The sequence below is a fragment of the Electrophorus electricus genome, chromosome 6 (assembly GCF_041902795.1).
Source record: "Electrophorus electricus isolate QZ-2024a chromosome 6, ASM4190279v1, whole genome shotgun sequence".
NCBI classification, from domain to species: Eukaryota; Metazoa; Chordata; class Actinopteri; order Gymnotiformes; family Gymnotidae; genus Electrophorus; species Electrophorus electricus.
The window spans coordinates 26,117,153-26,139,555 of NC_137502.1; the positions used below are offsets into that span (position 1 = coordinate 26,117,153).

The window sequence follows — 22,403 nt, forward strand, 5'->3', positions numbered from 1 at the left end:
TGACATTTCAATTCTGGATGTGTTAAGCATACAATTAACTTAGGGTCTCGTTAGAAAGATGGTGCTTCAAATTCTCAAATTCTCACCTGAGCAAAATTGAGGAAAAAGAGCTGCTCGTGATTGAGGTTGAGTCCGGGTAAAGGAAGTTCCTTTCCGTTCTTTCTGACATAGTTCTGGTATGCCTTGAAAACAGGAACTGCTCGGTGAGGTGGGGAGTGAGTGGAATGGTAACTGAGAGCAACATGTCAAGGCCCTCGCCCTCAGTTCTAAGGTCTTCAGCATATACGCCATTTCCCCCAACTAGGCTTTTGCTTCAGACTGTTATTAAAGCTTGCTTGTCCATCGCTGCGACCTGACTACAGGAACTGATTAAAAACAACAGTGATCTAAACAAGCTTTCTTCAAGCATTATTAAAGCCAATTGTTGCCCTGCATCGCACAATCACAAATCTAAGCATAATCAGCAAAGACAGGACTAATAAAGAAGGCTAACTGAAATAGCACTGTAACAGCTATTACCACTTGCCAAATTTTAGCTTTTAATACCCCAGAGACTAGTCTATATTCTAATAGCTGCAAATCCTAAAATGGGTCTGGGTCCATATCTGTTATAGAATAATTGTTCTGTTTTGGAAGCCATAAGAAAAAGCACATTATAGCCTCTGTAACATGTTTCTGAGGCAATTTTCTCTGGCAGAAAGAGCGGGCCAACGAGGCAGTGACAATACAAAGGCTACGATGTCCCGTACTTACTTGGTAAGACTGGCGAATTCCCCCGTTATCCGCAATATTCTCACCGAGGGTATTGTTCCCATTCAACTGCCCATACAAAAAGACAGAAAAGAGGTAGGGGCAGAAGAGAAGAGAAGAAATGAAATGAAATGAAAAAGGAAATGGATGAATAAGAAAGAGAGAGAAAATAACAGTAATTTAGTGCTCTTTCTTCATCTAAAAAAATCACAACTTAATAGAGTTCCAGGAAAAGCAATTTGAGAACAACATGACAGAAAAGAGTGCTGTTAACAGCTAAGCAGAAGGTGATGGAGACACAGACACATACAAGGAAGTCTGGTGTGAAAACAAGGGCTACAAGCCTGACTACATGTGAAGCCATGTAGCCTAGACGCATACAATATAGTTTATAGATACACACACACACACACAACAGAATTTTGAAAAACTATATTATATGTGCATGTACATGTACCATGGTCATGACCCTGTTCTGCAATTGGTTGATTATAGCTGTTTTATGGATATTATTCCAAGGGATATTTAGAGCCGACACATTTCTTTCAGTAGCTTGTATGCAGCTCCCTTGTGTTAAGCTGATATTCTGAAAGCACATTGACCATGGCACAAAGACAAGGTCAACAAATACTCTTGAGCCAATGAAATATATGGGATGTTCATTTGTCAGTTTGTTAGATGATCCCACTGAGAAAAACCTGGGTTAGGTTTAAGATAAGGAATGTTTTTTGCCACTGAATTGCAGCATGACATCCACGGTGAATTCTGAATCGTGGACGGAAATCTGCTGGATGTGAATTAACTCACCAGCATGCTTCAAGACATCCCATTCTGTAATATATTTGTGAACTGGCTGACATTTGCTCCATTTGCTCAGCCTCTCAAATGAATGCAATGCCTGGTTTACAACAAATTGACCAAGTGTTGATCAGGATCAAGAGGGATGCTGAGGGCAGAGCAGCTCATACATACATGCTGCCCATTGGCCAGGTCCCAGGAGAAGCTGCTATACTGATCCACAATGCATTTGGAGAGCTCCTGGAACCTTTGTGTTGAGGACGGTGTCCACCAGTCCTTCAGGTCTCCGTCTTTGTCAAAGTTACGTCCTGTCAGTGAACAAGAATTTAAGGGTAGTGCCTTTCTACAGAAAAAGCTATCTGAGAGAATGATATTACTGTGTAGGTACAGTCCAAGTCATTCTTCAGTTTTGTTTCAAATCACAGTAGCTCAGCCTGTTGGGGCCTGCATCAAACCACAGTCCTGCTTTGAACGTTCTGACAACAAAGCCCTCAATAAATCTGGCTAAACCTGTTTAAACACTATGGATGTTATTTCAACATTGGAGGGTTTTTGCTGTATATGGTGCGTTTCAAATGAAATAAAGGCTGTATCTTAGGTTAGGTCCTCTAGGCGGGCATAGGGTGGGCACAGGAATGGCACAAATGGGTTCCCATTCCTCACCATTGTCATCAAAGCCATGGGTGATCTCATGGCCAATCACCATGCCGATTCCACCATAGTTGAGGGACTGAGGCTGCCCTTCACCAAAGAATGGGGGCTGGAGGATACCAGCAGGGAACACTAAGAGAGCATAGATCAGCGAATGTCTGTCAACTTAAAACGAACAACACACCAATTATCAAGACAATTTTGTTCAGGTTCTTATTTTTGTTACCTATTTGATTTCTACTGGATGAATAGAATGCATTGACCACAGCAGCACCAGAGATCCACCTTGGGTTAAAGAATGACGCATTGAAGGTTAATAGATGCCACATTTCATGTTAATGTTTCATGAGTGTTCTTCATCATTAAAGGATTTTTATAGCAGTTACTACACTTAGAGAATGGGTTTCTATTTTTATAGGAGTCATTTGTCCACATGGAAAAGTCATGGCCCATTTTTCAGAAGCAGGTTACGTATAGTCTTGGACTAAATTACACCCTAATTACACTATAGGACTAAGCTTAATCTGCTGCTTAGAAATCCATCCCAGGAAAGTGAGGAGTGTCTTACTCTTCTTTGTTAACTTTCACCCTCAGCCTCTTCAGTCGTTTCTTCTGACCAAACTCCAGATTCTTCAGTATGTTCTCAAAGTATTCCTCAGAACTGTAGCTTAGCTAAAAATGACAAAAAATGTTTGTTCAAAGACACTGCAGAAGTATGCACATTTTACAGATGAACAAGGTTGTGTCTATAAATGTGTTTTTTTCCTTTGCCTAATTGATTTATGTATGCGTGAGCTATTGTGTGATAAACTAAAATGCTTGCATCTATAGACAATCACCAGCTAATTCATTAGAAACACCTACCTTGTACCTACACTTTATTGGGTACTTCTCTATTACAGATGCATTTTATACCCTCCCAGACTGTAACACACCTGGTGAGATGCACATTCACTGTCTGACTCATTTATCGCTGTGAAGACATTGACCACAGGACCACTGCTGAACAGAGGACTGTTCCCAACACACCATTACCACTGACCCTGGAGCAGGTTCATGTTTATCAAGCACAGGGGGTTTTACCTGTCATAGGCGGGAAGACTGCTGTCTACCTCCTACAATTATCAGTAAATATCCAGCCCACAGTGGTTCTGTGGTCAGAAACAGATGAAGAGCTCGAAGACGGCAGTCACAAATGGTGCATACCAACAGATGGGTTACTGTAACTGTGTACTCTAACTGAGTCTAACTGTAGAGTTACTGGACATCTGATAAAGTGGTGAGTATTGATAACTATCAAAATGAGAAATTTACAGGTCTGTCTCTATAGGCCTCAGAAAAGATATTACATTTAAGAATAAAATGTTTAGTGTTTGTGTCTCATGAACACGATCTGTGTTTTTGTTTTGTCAAGTAATTGTTTGAAGCCCTTAACAACTTCGACTTCCAGCCAATACAGCAAAGGTCATAGGTCACTCACTTCTTTGTACTCCTCATCCAGGTACGTGTTGTTCCTGATGTTTTCAGAGAACCCAATCCTCTCACGAATGGCCCGAGCCTGTGAAGAGGAAAGGCAACTGTGAGCTGATGATTTGTTAATGAAAAGGGCAATCTGAAATTATGTGTTGTTATTGGTGAGCCACGATGATTGCATTAACAGCCTTGAAGTCAGTAGCTGACGTGATCCAGTGACAGCTTTGATCTCTCTCTCCACAGCAGTATTTACACAGTATTTATCTGAGAAGTAGTATTTAAGAGTGACAGAGGAAATGTGCTTAATTCACTGACAGAGATTATATTTGACTGGATGAGGCAGCTATGTTATTTTTGCCCTTGCAGCTGTGCACTTAGCCTGGGATTGTGCCAAGATATCTGCATAACAACCGCTGTGAGACTCACCTTCTCCTCCGCAGCCTTCCTGGTGTCGTCATCCATCCAGGTGAGGTCATGAAGATTATTCACAAACACTTCTCTGATGCTGGTAATCATCTCGTCCATCTGAGCCAATTATAAAGCAATATATTAGTCACATGTTCAGGTTTGGCAGAGTATCTGGATGAAGTGGTGAAGTGCTGCCTACTCTCTGTGTGATCAGCCTACACCAAGAACATGCTCAGACTAGCCTGCTTCCTCTGATCTCCTTGAACTCGCAGACTGGAGAATATCGACTTATGCCAATAGCTGTTTTAGAAAGCCACAATTCAAGCTCAGCAGGTTAAAGCTTGTTTTAGGTTGCTGAACACATGCTGGAGTTCATACCTGACACAGGCTTCATAACTCAGGAGCTCAGTTGGTTTATCATGGTGCATTAAGTTATAAACTTGGGGGAAGTTTAAAAAAAAAAAAGAGCGACCTGTAGTGTGTAAACGACCTGACACGGCTTTAAGCTTAGTTACCGGTAGAAATGACAAGCAGAAAGCAAACCAAGACATAGTGAGAGAGAAGATTATTAGAGGGTTTAAAGAAAAGCAAGCCTCTTTCCCTCAACATGGTTAGTTATCAGAGGGGATAAGCTATCACTTGAAATGCTACGATTTACCCTGACATGCTGTTAAGTACACAGTGTTCTTTGTCACCATTTCGAAGGCAGCATGCATGCATCAGTCCTGAAATAGCTCTGCATGCCTGGACTGACTTTGGACAGTGAAGGCCTAGTTATCTCTGTCACTGATAATGGTGTACAATATCATGGAGTTGTTTTGATTGGACTCTCCTGGATGTCTCCTTTTCAAATTCATAAACCTACTGGCAGTGGCTCACATTGTGCAGAGTTCACCTTTAATGGAGGCATGTGTGTGTGTATCTGTAATGATATCCATGTGACCAGAGATAGAAGGGAAGATTTGTGTGTGTGTGGTGTGTGTGTGTGTGTGTGTGTGTGTGTGTGTGTGTGTGTGTGTGCATGCACGTGCGTTTGATGGTGTGGGGGGAGGGGTTGCTGGAAAAGGTGGTTTGTAGTAGGGCCAGAAGGAAAGGTCATATGATCACGTCGACACAACTGCACATGTACACACGTTTACAGTATAAATGCACTCAAACACATGCACCCACCCCCCACACCACCCCCCCACCACCCCATCACCCCCACACACACACTGAGGACAATATAAACCACTATGAGACACAATGAAATATAATGGCAATAAAATATCCAACAGAAAGATTCTGGTATAATGGAATACCATTTTGGTATATTCAGAGACACTGTGCTGTATGTTGAATCAGAAATGTCTCTCCCTGTTATTTAAAGTGTATTATATTTGATAAAGTGAAAGCAATTAATCATTTCTCAAGCACATAGCTATTTAACATTTAACCACAATAACTGTCTTGTTAACTGACTAAATACCATTGCACTGAATAAACAGTTCTAACTGTAGCTAAAACCTATGAAAACTGTTAACAGCACAGTTTCATGATTCAGCAGTAATTAAGTGCAATGAGTAACCAGAATGCAACAGTAAACGGTTGCAGATATTTTCATAAATGTAATACCAAAAATTATGTGACAAGTCTTTTCTCTTACACTTTCTTTACCACCTTTTAATGGACTCACCAAATTAATATGACAACCAATGCTTTTATATACCTGCAAACACATGCACACACACACACACACACACACACACACACACACACTCACACGCGCACACGCGCACACACACACACTCACACGCGCACACACGCGCACGCACACGCACACGCACGCGCACGCGCACGCACAGGCACACGCACACGCACACACACACACACACACACACACACACACGCAGACACGCACACCCACTCTGTCAGGCCATGTCTGCTTGCTAGCTGTGAGTCTTGAAGGGGCAAATGTTTAATGGGGAGTTAAGGGCTTTGCTCTCTGACAGGTGGTGCAGCTCTACCACCTGCTCCAGTGCTTGCGTAGGAACTTGAGTTAATGCTAGATAATGGACGAGCATTGGTTCACTCACGGCCACGTGGCACTAACACACCCCCAGGAACCTCGCACACATGCCCAGGTAGCAGTGGGTGCACACAGATCACACCCAGCTGAAGGTACTCTACCGCACCGAGGGGAATGTTACGCAGATATGTACTTGCGCAAAAACAGACAACAAACACTTCCACCAGTGTTGCCAAGCCTCACCATGTCCTTGCTGTCTCCAGCAAAAGCCTCCTCTACATACAGCCTTCCCACAGCATTCTCCATGTTGTTGTTCACGTAGATGGCGCACTGCCTCCATACCGCTGCCTCTGAGGTGGTGCCAGAGATGGCCTGGGAAAGAGGATGACAGCATGAGGGTGGAGAAGAGCGAAGAATCAGACCATTTGGGCTTGTTTGCGTGTATCGCCATTATTGCCTTTCCACGATCCGTGGGATAAGAGGGAAATGACTAACTTTTCTAAAGGCTTTCCTGGTGTCTCTGTATTGTCGACTCAATCCAACGACCATATTCATGGAAAAACGCCACACCATGTAGTTCTGGATGTCTCTACACACACGCACACACACACACACACACACGCACAAAGTTCGATATGTTTGTCCGGAGTAGTTAGACTTGGGTGTTATTTCAGTGAACACTATTTTATTTGAAAAGTGTGTCCAGGTCCCTCACCTCTTTGTGTAATTGGCCAGGACAGGGTTGAGTCGCCTGAAGTAGTTTGGTGCGTAAACGATCACTTGCTCACTCTCCGTAACGGGAATACTGACTGTATCCATAATCTTATTGGTGAAAAGGGTCCAGTTGAACACCTAAACAGAGAGAAAGAAATTATAAGTATAATTAGTAATAACCTGTGAAGTGAAATGAAATATGTGAAGGGTCACTGGAGACCTTTGTAAGATTAAGTTTAGACTGTGAATTTAGCTGAATTTTTCCAACATATTTGATGGACATCATTTGTTTCCTGTGGTCTGGTCACAGTGAATCACGTCCACATACTTTCAGCAGATGCATTTTGCCTTGCAAGTCTCTGGTTTTAAAGGATTTGTCCCGATACTTAGTGGGATCCTTTTCCTGTAAAATTCCATAAAGACTGATGTTCACAGAAAAGGTACACATTTCTTACGGAGGATTGGAACTCCAACGAGTAGTTGGTGTTCAGGGTCTCCAAGGGCATCTTGTTGTAGAGCAGAACAGGATTGTTTCTGTCTTCTGGTGTGTCTGTCACCTGCGGGAACAAAAGCAAGCAGCAGAAAGAGGGTTAAGGACCTTAGAAAATGTGTGCAGTGGATGACAATGAAGAAGAACTCATGAATTTCGAGTTTCTGCCCTCTCCAGCTATTTATAAATCAAACATATAAAATGCTAATTCTCTACTTCTGCCAATTGCTATTGCTTAACTAAACCACGGTCATTTTTTCTAAGTGTGTTGTTTTCTGATGCATTGACAATGACAGTTTACTGTACATGCCGTGCTTGTTAAGGCCTATTAAACATGGCTACAGCCCAGATAAATGGTATTAAAGCTTGTTTTAGCCCCATTATAGCCCTCTTAAGCCCTCTCATTATAGCCCTCTCTTTTAGCCCCATTATAGCCTTCCAGCCTGCTGGAATTCAGCAGTGTTAGACCATGCAAGCAGCCCTCAGGCAGAAGCCAGAAAGCAGGCTCAGACAAACACGAACTGTTCCTCCTGCACTGACATCACCTCCACGCAGAAACACAAAGGTTTACGAGGCCTCTAGTCCACACGCTGTAAATGTCAGGAGAGGTCTGTCTAATAAACACAGAAGTTCTTGCATATGCAGTGGGAAAACATGTCTGATTTTTAACATAGAATCTGATATACAGCCTTCAGCAATTCCTTCAGTCCAGGGCCTGATAAAAATACCTCCACTTTCTTTCACTCACCTCATTCTTTCTCACTGCTTCGGGCTAAATGATCTGTGTTTGTTTAATGTGGAGTTCTGGAGGATATTTACAAAAAGTGGTCAATCACTGTAAAAGAGGTCAACCTGTTTTGTTATAAAGATCATGAGGTAATTATTGTGAAGAGGACAGATATAGAGCTCAGCCCTTTGATCTTGATACCATGTGATTCCAATGTTGCACCAAATGTCTAGAACACTAATGATCCTGTTTAAAGTAGAAGAGTCGCAGTACTGCTTACATTAGCAAGCTCCTTCTCCAGCTGTATCACCCGAGCCACCTCCTCCTTGATCCTGGTGACATTCACCTCAAGCTTTCTGTCTTTTCGGACCAGCGTAGCAAGTTCAACCATGAAGTTTTCATAAGCTTCACAGGCCTGTGAACCAACACCGAAACATCTGCGACACATTGGACACATGCTGTATAGAGTAGCTGTGTGCGGGAGTGTCAAACACAAACAGTGAATGTGTGTGAGTGTTTGCAGAGGTGGATATGCTTTTAAATTATGAATTAATATATGCCCTCCTGATGTTTAGCTCCCTGGTTATTTAGGAAGCATTCTGGACTTCCCATGAAGCATTATACAAGATAATTGGATTAATCTCAGTCTTAGTCTTAATTAACCTATCTGCTCCTGCACTCCAACCCTCCTCTGTTGTCTTTATGTCTCTTGATCATAAAATGGATATATGAATATTCGTTTGGTGGAAGCAGGCACAGTGTCCAGTGGGACGGCGCCGCGGCATATGTCTCATTTCCAGCCTGCGTTGGTTCCGAATAGCTGTTGCATCTGTAACACACCACAGGCACAGAGCAGGCATAGTAGATGGCCTGAGTAGAATCACAATCAGATGGTGTCCAATAACTGCTGTCCACTGTGGTCTGGACACGCAAAGCCCCAGTACACAGAAAAGGAATGTAGAAAACAAGCAAGAAAAGCTTCATTATTAGAATTAGGTTGGGACTGTAGAGCCAGGTTTGTTGAAGATGTAACAAGTCTTGGCCAACACTGATTATATTATGATTTTACAGGAATTCTGAATTTGAGACTATAGTTTTTTTTTTTCTGGAAAGATGGCAAAATAAATACAGATAGAAAGCTTATTGTCCATTTGCTTTATGCATTAACTCTAACTCAAATCATATATATATTTCTGTATACTTTTATCAAAGCACATTGTAGGTGTCCCTACAATGCCTAATCTGAAGTTGTAACTGTTGGCTTGCACACAGTTCACCTGGCCAGACCTATCATCCACCTGCATTGTGCATGTTTGGTGTGGATGGGATCTAGAGTTGAACCAGAGTAAAGACCACTGGTGACGCAGACCCAGGCACTGAGAGTTGACGACATATACAGATTGGATTTCCACTCTAAGGGTGGTGCCAGTGTTGTGTCAGCCATTAGGCTCAGCAACCATCTCACTGACATATGGAGACTGTGGTGTGTACCCTGGTATTGCTGTAACTGAATCTACATGAAGCACTTTGAATTGCCACTGTGTATGAAAGGTGCTAAATAAATAAACTTAATGCATGCACAGAAAAAGAAACAAACACAAAGAAGTTTGCAGGAATTTGAAAGTGTGCATCTGTGAGTTGATGTAAAGGGCAAATCTCACCTCAGTGTAGGGTCCTTCGCAAACGTAATAGTCTCTGGAGGGTAGGCCAAGGCTTGGCTGGTCAAACTGGAAGACAGAATCAGACCAAAACACAATTGGCCCATTCATCCACACTGTGGCCCACCCCATGAAAACAGTATCAGTTACTATGATTAAAATGGAAAAGCACTTTTAAGTCCCATATAATCTGGTTCAAGTTCCATAAACAGAGAGACTGCTTTTTGCTGGAGATTTAGCGATTGTGAGTCTTTGACTCATGTGTCCAAATGAACTGAGTGGTTCTGGTTGTTCAAAGAGTGGGTTTTTTCTGAAAGTGAGAGCTATGAAAGTGGGAAAGTGACTTTGTGTGTGTGTGTGTGTGTGTGTGTGTGTGTGTGTGTGTGTGTGTGTGTGTGTGTGTGTGAGTGTGAGTGTGTGTGTGTGTGTGAGTGTGTGAGAGAGAGAGAGAGAGAGAGAGAGAGAAATAGTGAGAGAGGGAGTAAGATTGTTATGGGAAACAGATGAAGAGAACATTTATCTGCAAGTGCACACCTACATGAATGATATGGGAATTGGAGTCTCTGTCATCTGTGCCAATAAAAAAGCTGATTAAGACTTGCTTCCCATATTTCTCATTCAGTTTGGCAATGGCATCTTCTGCTGTCCAATTTGTTCCTGAGGAGAGGGCATGGCCGGTATTTTAAATAAACATTTAGGATTAATTCTGTTTTATTTGTGGGGTAATATGCATAACAATACTGTATATGATTTACCATTTTTGGTGTCCCAGTCATCTGTGGCTATGGGCCAATCAAAGACATCTGGCAGCATGTGGAGTAAAGGTTCCCCTCCTCTCTGTTCAATGCCACCTGTCAGCAAAGTGTAGAAGAATCTAGCAACACTCACTCCTCGCACCAAGCCCTGGACATTGAAGGACCGATCATAGTTTTTGTTAATAAATGTTAGAATTCTGCCTGCAATTTTCACACTCACAGTTTACTCTCTGTGGATATGGTTATACTGTTATCCCAACAGGTTTGGGATTAGCATCTTTTCATTGGTTCACTGGACTTACTTTCATTGGTGCAGGACTTGTAGAGGGTCTTGGCTTTGGCCAGTGAGCTGCTACTTAAGGCGCTCTCGCTGTCTTCTCTCTCCAGTACACCTGCAGACATAAAAAAGCAAAGAGCTCCAGATCACCAGCGAAAAAGAACCTAGTTTATAAATGACTTTTTACCAACTTTTGACAACTTCTTAGATTCCTGAGGGGTACATTTTACCAGAGACATACGATTTTAAGCCTAATCTGACTGGCAGAGGCAAATGTTCCCTGAGGAACATCTTCACGCATAGTCTAGGCTGAGTCTGCAGGAGCATCTGGAGGGGAAAAAAAACAAGAGCTCTGTGATTTTTAAAATATGGACATATCGGCAAGAGAAGTGTTCCAGAGCAGCACAGGTGCCAGAGACAGCTTGGGGCAAAAACTGGAGTTCTTCAAACAAAGCTTCCTTAGTGTAAATGAAGTCTTAAGCCATTTCCCCCACTGCCTGCCATCCCTAGGGATTCTATCCTCATTTCCTGCTCACCACCCAACACTGAGGATTACTACACAGCTGGGGATACATAAAAATCAGTTGTGAACTAATCATCAATCAAGCATCATTTAAAATCATCATAAAAATGCATTTAATTAAATAAATTCAATTCCCATTACCCTTAGAATACCACAAAGCATTATTTCTATTATATAAACAATGAATAGTGAATGTCTTGAATAGTGTCACCTGTTACTGTTGGCAGTATTGAGGGTCTGATTTGGTTTTAATTAGAGCTTCCATTTGAATGCTTGCTGAGAAAGGGCAAAGATCACGTGTCATCGGATTAGAGAATCCCTGATGTCTATGTGGAATGGTCACCTACTGCTTCAAAACTATTCCTCTCTTTCTCTCTCTCTTTCTCTCTCTCATCTCTGTTTTGACTTGCTTTATGAGAGGCAAAATTCTAGAGTAATAATACAGGCATATATTATCTCTAGAACATTAATATAGCCTTGTATTATTTCTAGAATAATAATATGGGCATATATTATCTCTAGAACATTAATATATCCTTGTATTATTTCTAGAATAACAATATAGGCATATATTATCTCTAGAACATTAATATATCCTTGTATTATTTCTAGAATAATAATATAGGCATATATTATCTCTAGAACAATAAAATAGCCTTGTATTTTTTCTAGAATAATAATATAGGCATATGTTATCTCTAGAACAATAATATAGCCTTGCATTATTTCTAGAATAATAATATAGGCATATATTATTTCTAGAGTAATAATATAGGCTTGTATTATATCTAAAATAATAATATAGGCTTATGTTATTTCTAGACTAATAATATATGCTTAATACTCTTGTCACGGAACGCCCCACCCTCCCCACAAGTCACGTGGTACGGTCTGCCGCGTGCAGGGGGGGGTTCACAATTGTTTGTAGCCACACCCTCCGTGATGGCACACACCTGTACAGGGGTTGATGTTAAGTGTTTGTCGTTCCTGTCTACACTGTTTATTGTTATGTGTGAGTGCCACAAGTGTCATCAATATTCTATGTCATAAAATGTCTCACTAAATCGAGGGAGTCTGGGCATCCTGTTCCGCAACCTGCGGCACTCTGGCCAGCGTTACAATTCTTAGGATAAAACTTTATGTACAGGCAATGAAAACATCCTGACTATGGACAAGCCCAAGACAGGGTGGCTTTGACTAACCCATCATTAAGGCAGTAGTTTTCACACAAGCATTAAATCCACTGCCCTAATATAAGATATGGAGTGTCTGGGTGTTGTGTTAAAGTTTCACATTCTCTCCACCATTATTCATGTTCACAAAACTGACTCCACGCCATCTGCCAGATATGTCTCTTCTACACACAGGAGCAAGAATGAGATCTAAATCTGGTGTCCTTAGACTTGCTTTTTTTTAGTGGTGAATCACCAATGACATTGCAATTGATCTTAAGACTAAATGTAATTCTTGTCCTGGAAACTGGCCCATAGACATCAATCATAAATGTTCTGTGCCTGGGCTGCCAACATATAAAAAATAAAACATGTGGCCTTAAATTACAGTCAAGTTTAGGATTATTCTCGAGGATATAAGACAGTTTGTCAACTTTTGAGGGTGAGTCCTATGATGTTATCACCGTCGCACTGATTTTCAGTAATCTGGGTAAACGGATGGACTCTGATCTCAGTGTGATGGCAGTGTCTCCAACCATGGTAATGTCTTTGTCAGTTTGGTGCAGATTACTGCAGCAAGGGCAAAAGAGACAGTCTGTCATCACCCATGGAGCTGAGGATACAGGTGAGAGGCCGGAGAAAAGTGGAAGGTAGCATACGGCACATTCCTCTGACTGGGTAAGCACTCGGAAGTTTGGGAAACTGCACCAGCCCCGAAGCCAAAAGCACTCCCCCACTGCCGTTATTTGGTGCCATTCATTATTAGCCGCTGCAACATTATTATTATTATTCGTATTTTTAATTAAAATGTTCCTTAAATAATAGTCCACCTATATGGGCACGCATCATCTTACACAACTCATAACATAAAACAACAACTACTCATGTGACTTACTGCAATAGGGCATAATGAACAGATAAGATTCTTGGAGTTTTAACGGAGTTATGATGAGTCAGCAGGTAAGAATCTTATTTTACTGTATTCCATCAGCATGTCTGCATCCTGTGAATCACGTGTGATCCTTTAGACACTTCTGCACACACTGATAGCAGCATGAGCGGAAACATCGCTCCACGTGGAATCGTCCTCACTGCTGCATGAACTAAAGCATGGCCAGGCTGAGTTCTCCACCTGCAGCATGGGACTTGTGGAAGGCCTCTGAACACATGCTCATAGATGCCAAGGAAGGGCAGCCAATGGCTCAGACACTAATGGTATCCAGGCTTCTAATTGGGTCTCTATAAATGCACTTATTTTCAACTTATTTTCATCAACAGTCAGGGTACTGGAAATGTTAACAAGGAGATTTGGCATCACAACATGTGTTTCTGTGGGGAAGTAGTGAGGCTTCAGTTATTTCCCAGCCCCAGCTAATTATTTTCATTCCAAAACTGCTGTATATTGCTTTGACATGCCAGTGATTAGCAGATATGGACAGTAGCGATGGCACTGAAATTAAATTATTAGTTTGAGGTTAGTTGTCAAATGCCAAATTTATTTAATTACAACTTCATTTTTGCCAATGTTATTTTAATCAGCCCCAACTGTTAACCCACCAAATTAGACGCTTAAGATATTTCTGACTGCAACATATCATTAGTGTCTGACACATGAGGAAGGAAGAAAGAAAGAAAGAGAGAGAGAAAGAGAGAGAGAGAGAGAGAGAGAGAGAGAGATTTATCAAACTTAGGAAAAGAAAGAAAGAAAAACATGTAAAAAGGAAGTAGACATAAGCGTACTTCTACACGATCCCTACGGCTTTTGGATGAGAGTTTAATGATGATGCCAAAGATTTCTGACTGAAAGAGCCAGTACAATTAGTTATCATTATTTTTTAATACCTTAAAATGTGCAACCATATTATTGTTGCCATTTCCTCCCAAAAAAGCTATCACCTTGCCAATTGAGCAGCTTTGTTCAGCACCACCACCACTACCAGCACCTCCACCACCAACACCACTACCAGCACCTCCACCACCAACACCACTACCAGCACCTCCACTACCACCACCTCCACCACCACCACCACTACCAGCACCTCCACTACCAGCACCTCCACCACCAACACCACTACCAGCACCTCCACTACCACCACCTCCACCACCAACACCACTACCAGCACCTCCACCACTGTCCCCACCTCCACCACCAACACCACTACCAGCACCTCCACTACCACCACCTCCAACACCACCACTACCAGCACCTCCACTACCAGCACCTCCACCACCAACACCACTACCAGCACCTCCACTACCACCACCTCCACCACCAACACCACTACCAGCACCTCCACCACTATCCCCACCTCCACCACCAACACCACTACCAGCACCTCCACCACTATCCCCACCTCCACCACCAACACCACTACCAGCACCTCCACTACCACCACCTCCAACACCACCACTACCAGCACCTCCACTACCAGCACCTCCACCACCAACACCACTACCAGCACCTCCACTACCAGCACCTCCACCACCAACACCACTACCAGCACCTCCACTACCAACACCACTACCAGCACCTCCACTACTATCCCCACCACCACCACCACCTCCACCACCTGCAAAAGTAGTACCTCAACCACAACCATCGTCAGCACACACATGTGATTTCTCTCAGGCTAAACACCCTTAAAAGCTGGCCCCACGCTGGGCCAATCAGCCTCTCGGCTATGCCCAGTCCTGCTCTCCAGATGCAGGGACGTGCCTCTTCATGTGCTGCAATCACGGAGTGCCTGCTGCAACGGTACCCCACTTTGGCGGCTTGCTCTGGAAGCTAATGCAGTGCCCAAGAGTCGATGCAGGTCCGTAACACTTTGGAAAGCAGGCATCTAATGCAGAGCTGTTTAGCCCTTTTTCATCCTGCTTTACCATAGGGATAGATATGGTGACATACTGCCCAATAAACTGAATGTATTGCTCAATCATTAAAAAAATAACCTGGACCATGTTTGGATTCAAGGCCCAGTATTGACTACCATGGCTCTAATGCAAAATGCAGATGTAGGTGCCTTGGGCAAAGTGTAGTAGGGCTCTTTTATTTTGTTAGGAAATTTTTATTACAGAACTGTGTGCAAACTCATCTTTTGTTAAAAGGACATCACCAACACAGGTCCAGAACCAGGAGCAGATCATACTGCAAACTATGGGCTGGGATACCACTTAACACCTCATTGTTATTAGTCTTAATTTAGATTTTTTGTTCCTGCAGGGACGTCTTTATGTATGGTATGTAGTTACAAAAGTGGGAAGTGAGAGTCTGGACCTACAAGTGGGTCCTTAGAGTGTAGAGGGGTTTAATAAGCCCAAAACTACTGAAGACACTGTCCACTGCATGTGTCCAATCCAAAATAAAAAATTTAAAAATCCACTGCAGTTGCAAAATGGCTATGAATACCACATAGTTTATCTGATAAAGAAATAAAGAATCCAAAGAATAACAAAGTGTAAAAACCCAGTATAGTCTAGCCGCCAACCCATGCAAATTTTTAATCAATAGCAGTTTTTGTTTACTTTCTCAGTATGCAGATCATGTTCTATTTATTTTGGTTCCCTTTCCTTCCGACCACAAGACAGTATTTACATTTTTATAGACAAATTAAGCTCTCCATAGTTCCAAAATAAACTTGAACCAGATGACAGAAAACACAGCATTGCATATCTAAGGCTTCCATTCACTATAAGACACATTAGCTTTCCTGGAGGCAGAGCTTTCCTTCTATTCACTATTAGACACACTAGTATTTCTGGGGACAGAGCTTTCCTTCTATTCACTATTAGACACACTAGTATTTCTGGGAACAGAGCTTTCCTTCTATTCACTATTAGACACACTAGCATTTCTGGGGACAGAGCTTTCCTTCCATTCACTATTAGACGCATTAGATTTCCTGGAGGCAGAGCTTTCCTTCTATTCACTATTAGACACACTAGCATTTCTGGGGACAGAGCTTTCTTTCCATTCACTATTAGACACACTAGCATTTCTGAGGATGGAGCTTTCCTTCCATTCACTATTACACACACTAGCTTTCCTGGGGACGGAGCTTTCTTGGAAACGGAGGCATGTACCTTTGAGCACCACCTCCAGCTCGTCGCGGAGGATGTCAAAGGTGCTGTAGCGTGAGCTCGTTTCAGGGATGATGTTTTTCTTCAGCCAGCCTCCACACGCATACTGGTAGAAGTTTTCACAGGGGTCTACCGTAGGGTCCATGTTCTCAATGAGACGGGACGCTAGAGCACCATGAAGAGGTTTAAGATATGGTTGTGAGATTGCAACCCTGGATCCAGTAATAAACAGTGTGGGATATTTCCCTGGCTTGTGACAGATGAGCTGAAAGCAGGTGGCTTTAAAGTATAGATCCAATTTATTTCAAATTTGAAGTTTAATCCATATGCCATGTCTTATCCCTTTAGATTATTGTAAATTTACTTTAAATACACTGTGTATGGTGATATGCACCCAGTGATCTGATATTTGTGAATTACAAGTTACAGGGGTTACGTGTGTTGGTGAGAATGTTATTCCTTCAATAACCTGACTCAAGAGATAGCTGGGCTATGGAAATGAAGGAAGGAAATGCCATGAAGGAAGATGTGGTTATTCATTCTGCCCTTTGACCCCCACAGCCATTCTAAATAACTAAGGAGACTTTGAAGGGAAACACCATAATTTGTGTTTGTTTTGTCTTTGTACATTAGTGTACAGTAAATTAAAATTAATTAAAATATTAAAAACAAATCTAAGTCTGGTAATTGCCTTTTTCTTAGGATAACCCAATTAAGGTATATACATATCCATTGGAATTATTTGAATAACACACTAATTGGTCTTCACTCCAATTCTAGAGGGCATCAGACCTGTGCAAATGACTGTTTTACCTAATTTAAAACATTTGATTGAACTCATCTTTTAATTAAATGCTCGTTGAGTTGAATTATGCATGTGGGACACAGAAAACATTCAGCTGTGTAGTAGTACACCTAAAACATCACATTAAACATGCCTGCTCAGCCTTAACTCTTGTTCCAAAGTCTGTCACATATGCCATTTGGCTCTATGATAACATTTGAAACATTAACATTTCAATGGTAACTCTGTGTTTCTAATATTTTGCTGTGCTGCAGGGTTCTTAAACTGGCCTCGGTGTGCCGAGTATTTGTGAAAGTGTGTCGAATATGCTTACCTGACCGGGTGCAGTCAGCTGTAGTGCAGACCCCGTCTACAACAAGGCAAGACACAAAAGTGCTGAGGAGGTGATGTTCTTGAACACTGTTAGCAATTTAATATGAGCATGGACTAAATTTGCCATGAGCAACACATATTGGCATGTTCCCAGGACTGGGAAGGTTAATTTACAACATGGGGGACCTGGTTCACTCAAAGCTCATTACCCAACCAAAACACCTGGCAGCCCCCAGAGCTGTACACCCCCACTGCTATATACTTGGACGCTCCCAGTTCTCCCAGTTCTCCCAGTCTCTCTCCCTTCATGCCTAGCCTGTTGTCCCAGTCCTGGTCACATGATCCACAGCTACCCACCTATCCATGTCTCCCAGACGTGACCCCAGGATCACGCCTGCCTTCCCCATACGTCAAGAGGAGGATCACGTGTGGATGCTCCTGTTTACACATTTACCCAGTGGGCTAAAAATGAAGGGCTTGAGCACAGGCCTCATGTTCTGCGAAACAGCTGAGAGCTGAATTTCAGTGTCTTGAATCTGAATGTATTGACTGAACCTTTATTTAACCAGGCTGTTAAATTAAGAACAGATTTGTGTATAGATTTGCATCGATGGCCTGGCAACAAACCAGCTCCAGATGTAGTTATGCCACTATAAAAAATGACCTAGAATGAGTCAGACAATTGTGAAATGAAGTAAAATATACATAAGGGTCTAAAAAACCCACATCTCAAGAAATCCCTTCTCATGAAATGGAACAATACATTTGACATATGCACATTTATGAAATAGAATAATAAGAGAAAATACAAACAAATTTCTAAGCATGATATCTTGAAATTGTATGCTGGCACACTATAGCATGTCAGATGTGATAAATGTATTTGAAGAAATATTGAAAGTTTTTATGAGGCTGTGGCCAAACATAGAAAAGAATCACCACAACCCGTCAACAGCATTCTTTGGCGAGTTATGCGAGTATTCAACCGAAACTTATAATTCAGTTTCCATATACAGAAGCATTGGCTCTCTGTAGATATTTTTGTACTGGATGCTAACAGAGAGTCATACCACAGTGCAGGAACTTGCATGACCACAAGTTGCTTCACAAGCTAAAGACTGCTGATTATGAATTTGATTAGATGACCTTGATTAGTGATAGCTATCACCCTGGTTCCCCATAACTTAGAATAACTCCAACCACCAGCAGTAATCTCTGACAGCTCTACTCCCCAGTGGTCTATCGACCCACACTAAAGTGCTCCATCCATCCTGCCGTTAGTGTCCATCTGAAACACTCTCAACCTGGCTTCCCCAAGGCCAAAGCTTCCCTGAGCTCCAGGAGCTCACTGCAGTCCTTAGATCAACACTGCTCCTGTTCAAACCCCGCCCACTCACCCTGTCATTGATGTTCTCAGAGCCCTAACCCTGCCCACTCACCCAGTCATTGATGTTCTCTGAGCCCTAACCCCGCCCACTCACCCAGTCATTGATGTTCTCAGAGCCCTAACCCTGCCCACTCACCCAGTCATTGATGTTTTCAGAGCCCTAACCCCGCCCACTCACCCAGTCATTGATGTTCTCAGAGCCCTAACCCCGCCCACTCACCTGGTCATTCATGTTCTCAGAGCCCTAACCCCGCCCACTCACCCAGTCATTCGTGTTCTCAGAGCTCTAACCCCGCCCACCCACCTAGTCATTCATGTTCTCAGAGCTCTAACCCCGCCGACTCACCCACTGACTATCTGCCACGACAGATGTACTTCATGCCGTGGTCCTCTAAGACACCTGATAGTTCCTAGTGCCCATGCATCTGATCAGAACTCTTACAGGTAACCTAACAGGTAACCAGCCACGTTATGTCACTGCACGCGTGTGTGATCCAGCTTAGGTTTGCTTTCAGACTCAGACCTTTGCACCCTGCTCCACTCCACTGTGTCTTGCACTGCTGACTGGCTCTGTGCACTTCTTAAATTGCAGCATATAATCAAACAAAACAGAAAATTCCCCTTCCTTGGCATGTGAGCTGCCCGTAATCCCCAGCAAAGTTGCCTGGAAGTCTCAGCAGGCAAGGGATGAAAAAGAAAAAAAGGAAATCTGCTTCTGGCTGATGACGGGCCCCTGACTCACCGCTCTGTGTGGCAAAGAGGACGATGAGGGCCACGATGATGACGAAGAGCAAAGATACGATGGTCAGCAAGCCGATCTCGAGTGACGTCCAGCGGATTTTCTTTCTCTGGGCGTTGTTGTCAGCCATGGCGCACTGCCCTTCTGGAGCAGCCTGCAGCAACTCACCTGAACAAGACGGAGGAAGAGAAGAGGGGGAAGATGAGATGGGTGGGCAAAGAAATCGAGGAAGAAGATGGAGAAAGAGAGCAGGAAGAGAAAAACCGAGCGAAGCACTGAGATAGGAACTATCAAAAGCAAACGCCACATGGAAGAGTCTGGCCTCAGTAGTGTTCCTTCAGCGAGCATACCCCTGGTAAAGCAATCCACCCTTAAAGCTGTGGTATTTCTCTCTCAAATGAGGAGTCCGAAGAGATCGTGCTTCAAGCTGTTAAGTTTATCCTGACAGGCAATTAATCTTTGATCCCTCTATGACGTGTGCACACACAAGCACACACACAGCTACCAGCTGCAGTAGTGACCTGACTCCACAGACGGGCAAGTCCTGCTGTGTTCTAGCTGAGATGACAGGACCCTAGCCTCGGGACAAAGTCTCTTAAAGTCTCCCTTTAAAGGAGGGAACAGAAGGCCACAGCATACATAGCACACACACACACACACACACACACACACACACACACACACACACACACACACTCACGCACACACACACTCACGCACACACACACACACATACACACACACACACACACACACACACTCACGCACACACACACACACACACACACACACACTCACACACACACACACACACTCACACACACACACACACACACACACACACACACACATACACACACACACACACACACACACTCACGCACACACACACACACTCACACACACACTCACACACACACACACACACTCACACACACACACACACACACACACGCACTCACACACACACACACACACTCACGCACACACACACACACACTCACACACACACACACATACACACGCACACTCACACACACACACACGCACACACACTCACACACGCACTCACACACACACACACACACGCACACACACACACACATACACACACACACACACACACACACACTCACACACACACTCACACACACACACACACACTCACACACACACACACACACACACATACACACACACACACACACACACACTCACGCACACACACACACACACACACACACACACTCACACACACACTCACACACACACACACACTCACACACACACACACACACACACACACACACACACATACACACACACACACACACACACACTCACGCACACACACACACACTCACACACACACTCACACACACACACACACACTCACACACACACACACACACACACACGCACTCACACACACACACACACACTCACGCACACACACACACACACTCACACACACACACACATACACACGCACACTCACACACACACACGCACTCACACACACACACACACACTCACGCACACACACACACACACACTCACACACACACACACATACACACGCACACTCACACACACACACACGCACACACACTCACACACGCACTCACACACACACACACACACGCACACACACACACACACACACTCACACACACACTCACACACACACACACCTGCACCACCCTTTTCTCTTTGTGTGGGTAAAAACAAGCTGAACAGCGTCTCTTCTACAAGCTCTGGCTTATTTGAAAGTCACTTCATACTGGCTGTTCTGGTCTGACTATAATTGTATGCGGTGCTAGTCCGCAAGCCTAGATACATTTTTATATACATGTTTTCAGTGCCCCAGTTAAAATTCTAAAGCCTACTGAATAATCTTGTAATCTATAATGTGCATACTATATACTCAAAGCAACACTCATGAAACTGTGATTAAGAGGTGGCATTTTTAAGTTGAATAGTATCTAGGCAGAATAACAGGATGTGAATCAGCAGGGTGACCAGGATGGGTGTGCGTGTGTGTGTGTTTGTGTGTGTGTGTTTGTGTGTGTGTGCACGCGCGCATGCATATATACATGTATGCCTATTTGTGTGTGTGTGCATGTGCATGTGTGCACACACGTGATAAATGATCCTCCTGATGTAGGCCTCCTCATGGATGCCTATCACTTGCTGTAAATGTGTAAAATCCATAATCCTTCGCTCTTAATCCACTGTCTGAAGTGAGCAATCAGATTCTTCCCATAAGTGTGTGTGAGTGAGTGTGGCTGTATGTGTATACTGTATGTGTATACACTCATGCATAACATGAGCATGTTAGAAAATACAGAATACATCAGCATATTGCACATAATAATATGTTGTAGACACATTGCATCTTGCTGTAAATAGAAACTAGGGCAGGTTCAAAACCCTTTAAATTGCTGTGATTTTAACTGTAAACATGATTTTCTTGTTGGGAAACTGTTTGCTTTTGCTGTTTGTTTGTTGCTTTTGTTTGTGTGAAGCAGATGGGTTTGGAAAAGAAGTTTATTTTACATTAGAACTCTGTGTTGCCATAGCAGGTGCTGTTAGTCTGTGCCCCGGCTGTGGGCCACATGGTGCTGTAATTGGTCATTACCATGTGCAGTGATTGTTTCTGTACTGGATGCATGTGGT

At 43.1% G+C, this 22,403-nt stretch overlaps 1 protein-coding gene across 11 annotated transcripts in view; it reads right to left on the reverse strand.

The window, feature by feature from the left end:
• LOC113589488 (neprilysin) overlaps positions 1–22,403 on the reverse strand; it is a 30,197-nt gene that overhangs the window by 2,391 nt on the left and 5,403 nt on the right. For 9 of the 11 annotated variants that reach the window (XR_014124217.1, XM_027029178.3, XM_081716120.1 and 6 more), the window contains 20 exons: positions 19,728–19,892; positions 17,600–17,635; positions 16,485–16,646; positions 10,735–10,824; positions 10,433–10,528; positions 10,216–10,334; positions 9,681–9,746; positions 8,300–8,434; positions 7,258–7,359; positions 6,804–6,940; positions 6,584–6,677; positions 6,332–6,460; positions 4,099–4,197; positions 3,680–3,757; positions 2,768–2,871; positions 2,426–2,484; positions 2,212–2,331; positions 1,723–1,856; positions 754–819; positions 87–182 (listed from right to left, as the gene is read on the reverse strand). Coding sequence is in view for 10 of the 11 variants with exons in the window: in XM_081716120.1 (XP_081572246.1) it covers positions 87–182; positions 754–819; positions 1,723–1,856; positions 2,212–2,331; positions 2,426–2,484; positions 2,768–2,871; positions 3,680–3,757; positions 4,099–4,197; positions 6,332–6,460; positions 6,584–6,677; positions 6,804–6,940; positions 7,258–7,359; positions 8,300–8,434; positions 9,681–9,746; positions 10,216–10,334; positions 10,433–10,528; positions 10,735–10,824; positions 16,485–16,646; positions 17,600–17,635; positions 19,728–19,892 (2,087 nt within the window). In the remaining variant the exon portion in view is untranslated. Of the gene's footprint in view, positions 1–86; positions 366–753; positions 820–1,722; positions 1,857–2,211; positions 2,332–2,425; positions 2,485–2,767; positions 2,872–3,679; positions 3,758–4,098; positions 4,198–6,331; positions 6,461–6,583; positions 6,678–6,803; positions 6,941–7,257; positions 7,360–8,299; positions 8,435–9,680; positions 9,747–10,215; positions 10,335–10,432; positions 10,529–10,734; positions 10,825–16,484; positions 16,647–17,599; positions 17,636–19,727; positions 19,893–20,074; positions 20,328–22,403 lie in introns of those variants that run through there. The other 2 variants (XM_027029179.3, XM_081716123.1) reach the window with 2 other exon arrangements.